The 10,861-nt window shown below is 39.3% G+C and overlaps 1 protein-coding gene across 7 annotated transcripts in view; it reads right to left on the minus strand.

Moving 5' to 3' along the window:
• Gria2 (glutamate ionotropic receptor AMPA type subunit 2) overlaps window positions 1-7,777 on the minus strand; it is a 133,342-nt gene extending 125,565 nt beyond the window's left edge. For 3 of the 7 annotated variants that reach the window (XM_052731539.1, XM_052731538.1, XM_052731536.1), the window contains exons 1-2: window positions 7,220-7,774; window positions 6,548-6,688 (exon numbers count right to left, since the gene is read on the minus strand). In XM_052731539.1, the coding sequence (XP_052587499.1) occupies window positions 6,548-6,688; window positions 7,220-7,307 (229 nt within the window). In that variant the 5' untranslated portion in view covers window positions 7,308-7,774. Of the gene's footprint in view, window positions 1-6,547; window positions 6,689-7,219 lie in introns of all 7 variants that reach the window. The other 4 variants (XM_052731533.1, XM_052731534.1, XM_052731535.1 and 1 more) reach the window with 2 other exon arrangements.
• Window positions 7,778-10,861: the final 3,084 nt, after the last annotated feature.

A 10,861-nucleotide genomic window follows, 5' to 3' on the forward strand; every position in this document is an offset into this window, starting at 1 on the left:
AATTAGAAGCAAGCACTGTAGACTGTCTACCTAATTAATATGCTAATATAAAAAATGAAAGGTAACAGTAAGTTAATATACCCAAAAGAATTATCAATATATAAAATAAGAAAAAAGCAAAATTACTGGAAAATAACATAGAGATAAACTATATGGACACAAGAAAACAAAAAGGCATGTCCACAAAGTAACCACAATACACACACGTGTGCGCACACACACATAGTGTAACTAGAGTAATTGGTCCAAAACAAGAAATTATTCCCATAAATATCTCATTTCTAGATGTTCTCTTAATAGCATAAACTTTTAATTCTGGACATTTCACTTAATTTTTCACTAAAAGAATGAACACAAAAATTATTCTATGCAATATCATAGATATTACTGGAGAAAGAGTTACTCAGAGAAAGTAAGAATAGTATACATTTTCTTGGAAATTAGTAAATCCTGTTTCAAAAATTGCCAATAAAAGATCTTTAATTTTTTAAGTGAATCCATAGAATTTTCAATAAAGTCCAGTATAAGAAAAAGGGAAATATTTACTCAGAGACCGGTTAATCCCGATCAATGTTTGATTCTTATACAAGATTAAAAGACGAGGGAAAAAAAAGAATAGTTCCTCATCCTAATTTAGAGTTTATGGCCTGTAGTAAAATGAATCCTGCCATTAACTGTGTCTGTTGACTTTTCTTACAGTGTCTGAAACACTGGAATAATTAGCAAACATCTGCTCTTTTCCTTACAGTTCCCAAGACTACAGGTAGTTTGAAAGTTTAAAGAGATTCTTCCACTAGATGCCAAGAGTACCAGAGAGCTGCATGAATCAGCATCATGTTGTCACAATGTCACGGTGCAGTGGCCTGGCCCTTTAGAGGCTTGCTGTGAAACAGAAAAGCTCCCTGAGTCTTGAGTCAGCAGATTGAAGCAGTTAGGTATCAAATAAGAATCAATACAGATTCATGCTATAGCTTCATGCTGTGATTTTTATTTACATACTTAGTCTCTGTCAGCCCCAAATACAACTATTGTAACCAATTACAGTCTGATTTCTGTTTGGTGCACTCCAATTTTCTTGAAATTCCTATGATAAGTTAAGGACAAAAGTTTCAGTACAAATAATTCAACAACAAATTAATTATTCTGATATGAATAGGTTATTTCTTTCTTCCAATGTTTTAGTTGAATATAATGATATTTAAAAGGCCAATAATGCATTCTTCCTACTTTATGTTCATTTTCTTCATACCATTATTTCTTATCCTAACAGCATCCATGTTAGTTCTGGTTTCTTTAGAATCTTGCATATTAAAGTCAATCATGGTAATATTTAGTATATTCTCAAGGAAAATAGATATATATATGTTGGCCTAAGTAATTAATTACTATGTATATCCTATAATTAAAATTATATATATACACACATATGCCCTAAACATGCAGAATTCCTTCTATATTTAGTGTAATAACAGCTAGCAAGTATTAAATAATTTGATGAACACAGATACACAACATCAGTAATGTAGGACTAAAATCCAGTGATAGGAAAGACACCTCAGAGCCAAAATCTTGTAAAATTAAGGCTTAAAATCTCTCTCTCTCTCTCTCTTTCTCTCTCTCTCTCTCTCTCTCTCTCTCTCTCTCTCTCTCTCTCTCTCTCTCTCACACACACACACACACACACACACACACACACACTCACACACGTAGCTGCATATAAAAATGATTTTAGAATTCTTTCTCTTAACAGATTTTATAATTTGTGCAATTTCTAAATGTCTTTGTGAATCAAGTTTACAAAAATATGTAGAATTTTCTTTTTAAAAAAATACTCTAAAGCAATCTACTTCTTAAAGTAGGTAATGAATGTTATTTTCAAACACAGTATTTTAGTTAATTCTTTCAAATCATATTTAATTTGCATTTTTTTCTGTTTCTCCAAATAAATTCATCTCTGGGGGCTTAGAAGGTATTCAGTGTGCGCAACAGTTTTATGGAGCACAATCTTTTCTCCAACATCTCCATCTGCTGGCTTAGAGGAATAGTAAAATTTTAATAGCTATTTCTTTAAAGGTGATCTAAAAAAATTTTACAATTTGTGTTGTTTATAGAATTAAAATATAAAATTCTTAAACTATTGCTAGCTAGACAAATGGTTATATAACATAATCATTCATTAGAATAAATAGAAACAGATTCTTAGAAGCTAATTTAATATTTACTCTTTAATCCCCAAACCCTAGGAGATCAGATACTCACATGTATAACTTATTTAGAGAGTTCCTTTTTTAATGTTTTTCTAATTATTGCCACATTTAATTTTGCTAAAGTTTGATAAACTTATAATATATAATACTTAATATTTTCCAAAATTCTATGTTGGTTTTGTTAGCTATAGAAACACAAATATCAACTTATTATTTTCTTAAAAATTGAAATTTTTTATTACCCTGATGAATTACTTGTGAAGAACTACTAGAGTCCATTTCCATACTCATACTAAACCACTCAGACAAGTCCTCACAGGCTGCTCCCTACTAAAAGCATGGCGTTTCCACGGTTTTCAAAACCATTAGAGAGACCACTGAAGTAAGTGATCAGAAAACAACTGAGATTTGGAACAGGTTCACTTATTCCAACCATTGGAAGTCACTGGGGAAATGATGTTGGATGAATGAATAAATGAATTTGGAGGTTCCTCACTGCTTTCAACTCCTGCTCACATGATAGCCTCAATTTTCTCTCTTCTTTTAGGATTTGCATTTTCTCATAATGAAGGCTTGTTCAAGCATTCATTTGAAAATTATCTTAGTACCACTTCAAGACAAAAGGAAGGAAGCAGGGAAGAGAAGAGAAAGATGTGAAAGGGAATAAAAGAAAGAGAGAGAGAGAGAGAGAGAGAGAGAGAGAGAGAGAGAGAGAGAGAGAAGAAAGAAACAGACATCAGAAATCTGTCTTTATCTCCTCTGGTATCCATGGAAACAAATGGGAACAAACAGGTACTCTCATTATTCCTTTGTGACTGAAAAGGTGTAGGAGCTGAGTGCAGCAGAGCACATTCCTGATCAGAATAAAATGACTCCCTTTCATTTAACTCAAACCATTCAGTAGACTTACTTAGATCTTTAACTCCATGTCAACCTCAACATTTCTGAGTAAATACATCCATTTCACAAACACCATTCAGTTGCTAAGCAGATCCTTTCCTTTGTCAAAATGACACCACTTAATGCTGAAGTTTTGCTTTTTTGAGAAATAAATTCAATGCTTTTGATTTTTTTCTTTGCATTATCAAGATAAAGAATAAGCTACTTCAGAAGCAGCGATTGGTGACTCATGTAACTCAGCATTGACATTGGAGGAGACCTCCTTCGGTTTCTAGAGAAAATGGGGGAAAGACATTTTGATGTCTTTGTATGTCAATGTACTTAAAGATGTTGCATCCTTTCTATGAAAGAACCTGACTAAATGCAGCACACAAACAAATTATCTGCATTGGAGTAAAATCCAGAGCAGATTCAAATGATCATGTTTAGCTTCATACATCTGACAGCAGAGACTCCCGTTTATTTAACCAGGGAAGTCGTGGTTGTTTGGTTGTGCCTCACACATATCCCCCCTGTCTCCTTTCCTCCCTTTAAAGAGTTAAATTAATTTTGCAATTTCCCCTTTCCTTGGGGAAAAAAAAGAAAAAGAAAAAGAAAAATGATGGAAATACTTTTCTTTGCCGGTTTTGAATGTTTTAAAGGGATAAAATTAATTTTTAAATATGTAAATTGACTTTGCATAGTCCACTAGCTAATGTGGACTCTAAAAAATTCTGTCAACAGAGCTTCGCTTCTGTAATTTTGCCTTACTAGTTGTATGTAGTGGTCAGTAAGCTTACAGCAGGCGGCCTGCAAAAGTCAAGGAGCTGGATTCTCCTGGTGGCATCTTTTTGCTTCGTTCCTCCATGTTGTTTTGGTGTCTGGTGGGATGATCTGTGGGTGGGGTAGTTTTTTGATCTTGGAAAGCACATTTAAAAATTTTTTGCTTCAGTATTTTTTTTTTTAAAGAAAAAGAAGAAATCTATAGAAAAAAATAAAGTCTTGAATACACTGGTTTCTCAGAACTGTGATTGGATATATGAAATTTAGTAGTTAAATGAAAACTGTGCATTTGTTCCATGTTTCTGAATTCTCAGCACATATCTTACTTCAATTCAATTTATACTAGAAATAACCCATTCACCAAAATTGGGCTTGAGGATACAAGCTACACAAACTACAATCTCTGACCCTTAAAGAGCCCCAGTACAGTGCCTCAACACCTGTTGGAATCAAGAAACACTCATTTAGTTTGGTGGATGTATCTGTTACTTTCCTAGTAAGCTCATCTCATTATTTTTTTTTTTATCAATAATCAACTTCTTGACTATTAACTATTTTCAAAATATCTTGTCAATATCTCAGAATCTATATACGTACTTACTTTGCAATGCATTGTGACACTGTATTTGTGCATATAAATACAGCTAGGTAAAATACTCAACACAGGGTCATGTCAAACTGCAACTCACAAGAGACAGAAAATTCTTGATAACACTTGAACAGCCTAATTCAGTAGGTAATTAGGTCAAGTATGGATGCCTTTGACATTCACTTAAAACAGTTTCTTAGTACCTGTTATGTAATAACATCTAGTGCATTGTGATGCGCTCCTATAACATTCTACTACGTTTTAATTTTTTATTCATTTATTTAATCGGAAGGGGCATGTGGAGGTCAGAAAACAACTTTGAGAAGTCAGTTCTCTCCTTCTGGTGTCAGGCACCCAGGGAGTAAACTCAGGTCTGCAGGCTTAATGGGAAACGCCTCCATCAACTGAGCCACCTTCTATGAGCAAATTCTCTGTCTATTATTTCCATTTCTAACTCTATTTCTCTGTCATTTCTATTGCTATCTGTCTTTTTCCTTAATATTAACATTTTAAGAGAATGTCTATCTTCCTAAGTTGATCCTTTAGAAAAGCTAGAATTCTGGTCATGTAAATGACCACAATCACATTATCACCCTATTTTTTTTTTTTCATTTATCCGGGGACAGGAGTTGCAACCTGGCCTGCTTATGTCCCTAGTGTTACAGAGCTAAAGCACAGAATACATGACAGGCTTCTTAGGGGAACGTGGGTGGGATGGCAACCGACTGTGGGAATACTGCCGTGGGTATTTCCTCTGGTGATTTTCCGCTCTGTCTGTTACATGGGAGTCAAAGTGGGAGGTAAGCCACCTGCAAATCTCCCCCAAATTGATATCTATGGAATGGAAGCTGAGAACATCAAGGCAGGAAACATCTGCCAGCCTGGAGGCCGGAAATGGTGGTGGCTGGGAGCACTCAGGATGCTGCCTCCGTGCGGGGACCTGGCTGCTGGCCTCGGGCGACCTCCCACTTACTGGGCGACTGGGCTCAGATCTTTTTACCCAAAGCATTGCCAGAGTCCTCGCGAGTTCCAGAGCCCTACTCAGAGGACGGGGACTGATACTGAGAACTGCGAATGCTAAAATGGCTGGTCTGCGACTTCTTCAGATTTTAAAACTCTGCTGGTTGCAATCGCTTCCGAGTCATTCTCATTCTCCAGTCGCCTTTGCCCAAGCCTGCAACCCTGGAACAAAGCATGCGCAGCCAGCAAGCACTCTGGCCATCCTTGGCTCCACTTAGGCAGGAGCTTCAGTGAGCTGAGAACGGACCTAGCTTCTGGTCCTCTCCTTCCTCTTCCCTCTTCTGCTGGCGACCAGTTGTGGCTTGTTAACCCCCTCCCCTCAAGCTGGCAGACATCCCCATCACCACCCGCATCCCCCACTGTCCGCATCCTCATCCCTTCTGGGTCCCTATCAGTTTAACATCCCTTCCCCTCCCTCACACACCAGCTAGTCAGGGCCTGCGTCAGCCTCGTGCCCGCGCCCCTCGGGTGGGTATTATGTAACAGCCCCGGGCCCAACTCCACAACCATTGTAACAACTTGTCCCGTGCAATGGAAGGATGTGGGGCTCACGGGGACTGCAGGTCGGAGCTGCCCTGCCAGGCTACAGGACGAAGGCAGTCCCCCCATGGGATCTGTCCAACAGTCCCACAGCGCGCCCTGGGGAACAACGTGTTCTCTGTTGGTAGGGTGCCAATAGGCGCGCAAGAGGGAGGGGGTTGGGGAAGTCTCTTTGGAGGCGCCAGAATCAAGCAAGAACCCCCTGAACCCGAGAAAGACCTGTCCGAGTCCAACCCCTACCCGGTTTCTCAGTGTGCACACAGGCACACTGTTCAGTGCCTTTTGCCCCCTCTTCAACGCCCGCCGGCCAGTGGGGGTCCCCAAGATTACAGCCACCTTCTCTCTCTGCACTCTCCCACGCACGCGCGTGTGCAGTCACTCCCACCCACACATGACAGGCCAGCAACACACACACACACACACACACACACACACACACACACACACACACACACACCATCCCACACTGGCGTTCACTAGCTTCCTTTCCCTGTGCAGCACTGGAAAGACATGAATATTCATTACTTACAAGCATTGGTGACTGCAAAACTGTTGGCTACCTCCAAATTGTCGATATGGGGTGTCAGTCTGAACTCCGAAGTGGAAAACTGAACCATCCCTACCCGAAATGCACTGTATTCTTGATCAGCGCCCCTTGGAAATAGCCCCCCTGCAAAGAATAAACAGCAAGCAAGAGAACCATGTCAGAGCCCTGGAAAGATAAGAGCGGAGCTGCTGGCTCCCAGCAACCCCGAAGTCTCTCATTCACACTAACCGCCGGAATAACCATAATCACTGAGTTGGGCAGAAAGGATCGGACACCCAAAAGATGGTCAATGGGTCTAGGCACGGAGGAGAGTCTGAGGACGAGAAATGTTCTCCTTCTTAATCGCAAGCTTTGCGTTTAAGAAAATCTGAGCACCCCCAGAAAATCTGAGCACACTAGAAGATGCCTCAAGGCAGAAGTAACGCAGTCCGGGGGGTCAGAAATGAGCAAATCTTTCTCTCTATTGTGTTAAAAGGCATAGTCATTTCTTTTTGCTTCAGCCTAAGAAAATCATGTATATTCTAGGTAGTTTAAATCTGGAATGCAGTCAAGGTATGACATAAGTCTACATGACATGAATTAATTTGCCCACTGTGAACAAAGATTACCAACAATTTATGCACAATCCAAAGGCATAACACAAAAGGTACCTACCTATCTGTATGCTGTTAGAAGAGACACCAAAAATCAGTCCCCATAAAACAGGAGAAAGGAGGACAGAAATATGCATAATCTTTTGCATTTCCAAGAAAAGTAGAGCATCCACAAAATAATCCCTTTTCCCTTTTCCTTCTCTTCCTTCTTTGGCCGTTATCCTCAACAAATTAGATCCTCTGCATTTTGAGATCGAAATTTAGCAAGGAGCTGCTAAAAACACTGAGTGGAGACAGAAGAATCCTTATTTCCCAGGTCTTTGCTGGTGGCTGTTGATGCCTTGCGTCCTGTCCCCTCTCCTGAAGTCCCGAGGACTGGCTGAATGCAGTTTTCAGCTGAGCTGCCTCTGTGGTCCCGGTGTCTGGTAATATTCAGCACCCTCCCATGCACTCACACAATCACCCTCTCTCGAGCTCTCTTCTCCCTCTCTCCTCTCTCTCACACGCGTGCGCGCACACACATACACACACACACACACATACACACACACACACACGCACACACACAGGAAAGTCACAGAGAGGGGCAGGCAGTCTCGGGCGCGCGTGCGCGACTCGTGGCAGGCGGCGGGATCGCGCAGCCACCCCTCCCCCGCACAACGCCCCGCACCCCGCACAGCCCTGGCAGCTCCTGCGCGGTGCCGAGAAAGCTCAGCTCAAAACCGGGCAGCCTAGTGCCTCTTAGAGACCTCCAGTCTTGTGCATCTGAATTTTAGCACCGAGGACAGCGCTTTGGTCTGCGCCCAGGGCTGAGGTTGCAGGGCTCTCTGTAGCTGCAGAGATGCTCTAGCCAGATCCAAATGCTGCAAAACTGATTTCCGGTTGCTATGCCTAGGAAGCCGAACTGCTGCTAATTGCTGTTGGCGGTGGAGCTTTCTTCTGCCGGGCCCTGTTGTTTTTCACTAAACAAAACGACTATGATTTGATCGTCTGAAAATCCACTTAGCAATACCGACACACTGACTTTTTTGTTACCTGACCCAGCTAAGAAGCAAACAAAATACTTCCCGAAGAGAAGATTTCCAAATTTATGAACTTTGGCTTTATATGATGTGAGCATAATCTCGGGGAAACCCAAAATTCTATCCTTAAAGATGACCAAAATGCGTAGCTGGCTTGAACCTTTGAAGGGCTTTATGTGGAAATACATCTTTGGAGTATGTCCCTTTGGGTTATGGCATGATTTGTTCAAGCCACACTGCCTGTGGATTGCTCTTGTACTTCAGTGAAGACTCCCTCCTACTGTAGGGTCATGTAGACTGGGCTCTTAGATGTCCTTTCTTTGTATGGATTGAAAGGAATCGTAGTGTCCTGGGAGGGGGAAAATAGAACAAGCCAGTCTAGAAGGGCTGCAGGATGCAGAACCTTTCCAGACACTTTGTTACAAACCGGATACCCCATCACATTTTGGGCTTAACTTAAAAAAAAAAAAATAACCACTACATCATGGAAAGAAGTTAAACCCTCACTACAGCAAGCCTGCTTGAGCCTCTGGGAAATAAAGAATAGGTTAGAAATTCAAGTTTGTGAGGAGGTCAGTAGAGAGTACTGGAGATTGTATATGCCTGTGAAACTCATGTTCAATATTTTGCATGCATGCCAAGCCATCTCTGTATACCTGCTGTGGCAATTCTCTCTGCTGCCTCAGAAATTCAACAAATTGTATATGTTTTTGATTTAAATAGAGAAGTAAAGACTCAGTTCAGAAAAACGCTTGCCAGGAGCCAGGAGACTGCAGTTGACAACATCAACGGAAGAATCTGCTGATGGTCCAAAGTGCACCAGAGCACTTCATGGTTATATCTTGCAGAGAGAACGTGATTTTAGTATCACACATGGTAGCGTCCTTTTTTTAACCATCTTAACTCATAGTTCTCCCTCAGTCACATTGGCTCTCAAATTCTTCTTTTTATTAAAATATTTTTCTTAAGATACATCTTCAGCATTATAATGAGAAGGGATGAATGAAAGCAAAAAGCGGAGCAGTCCTTGTGGCTTTTAAACTCTGTGAACTTGTGATTTCAAGTGATGATCTCTCTGTGTGTGTGCCTCTGTCTCTATCTCTGTCTCTTTCTCTTTGTCTCTCTCTGTCTGTCTATCTCTCTCCCTCTGTGTGTGTGTGTGTGTGTGTGTGTGTGTGTGTGTGTGCGCGCGCGTTCCTAAGCCAAGAATGCAGAATGTATGTGTAACTTATTGAGCTTACATATTATTGGTGAAAATACCTTTGTTTGTGAAGATAATAATCTATTTCACCTGTGAATAAAAAACTCCATAATAAACATTAAGTCGGTCCTCTGAATAAAAAGACATGAAGCATGGTAGAAAGTCAATGAGGATAAAATTGTAGGGAAAACAAGGATTGTAGTACCCCAACTTTTTACAAAGAATAATCAAACATTCACACACAGTTTCATTTCTGTTTCTGATGCCAAACACAAGGGTAGTTTGAAGTTTATGAACCAAAAGAAACAGATCAGCAGATACAACACATAAACTCTCTCTTCAACCCTTCTTCTTTTTCTTGCCATTCAGGATTTTCCACAAAGCATCTTGAGTCTCATCCAAAGTGCTTTAGGATGGGAGTTGAAAATAAAGAGAAAGTAGCTTAATTGTGGAAAGAAATTGTGATACATAACATGTCTCTAAAGAAAATTAAAATGTAAAAGAAAGGGGTTTTCAAAAGCTGCTTTCATCTTGACCTATTTAAAGTTCAAGGGCAGATATGAACTCAAAATTGACTGAATTATATCGTGAAGGAACACAAATTTGTCAAATCATAGTGCATTTTCCCCGGAATATGCATAACCTTAGCAAATATTACTTTCTGTTAATAAATTATAATTGGTATATAAGATCTATAAAATATTACCAGGCATTATTTGTAATTCAATTGCTACTCTAGTAGTCTGTGTTTATAGTTTAGGTGAACATCTGACCTTCACACACCTAAAAACATTTCCTGCTAAAATGCAGCATAATTATATTAATATTAACTTCCATAAAGCTTTTCAGTACAGCACATTAGGTAGTAAATATTTCTTTTCACCACAGAATGCTGTCTAATTAAATATAATGAAGTTAGACTGAATGGAGTAAATAGTTATACAAATAAGTGGGAAAAGACTGGTGTTTGGTTTTCATATGCCCAAAGACCCTCCTTTACAGCCACAAAGCTTAATGTTTCTTGAATATTTATCTTAAACTTATCAATAATAAAATCAGTTTTGAATATTACAAGAAGCTGAATAGAACAGTAGGCTACAAGGACCAATTGCTATTTCCTGCCCTCTGCTGTTCATTTCTGGAAACTATGTAGACCTTCAACATTTTTTTCAGATGCAAGAAAACTCACAGAAAGAAAAAAAACAAACCACAAAATATTATCTTTCTCATTAATTGTTTCAGTGGTTGGATGGTGCTGTTGGTTTTAGTATGTACTTGTATTTAAATATAATTCTTAGTATGAAAGCTACAAATAAGAGTTAGATATAAATTTGCTAATGTATACCTTAGTCCACCTTTATTTCAATTACAATTTCTTTTAATTTTTAAAGGAAATGATTTAATTTTTCATAAACTATTTAAAGAATTTAAAAGTTTGTCAAGTCTTTAGATTTTATAGTCATATTCTACAATGCAAGTA

This window comes from Peromyscus californicus, unplaced genomic scaffold (assembly GCF_007827085.1).
Source record: "Peromyscus californicus insignis strain IS unplaced genomic scaffold, ASM782708v3 Scaffold_9__1_contigs__length_137607984, whole genome shotgun sequence".
NCBI lineage: Eukaryota > Metazoa > Chordata > Mammalia > Rodentia > Cricetidae > Peromyscus > Peromyscus californicus.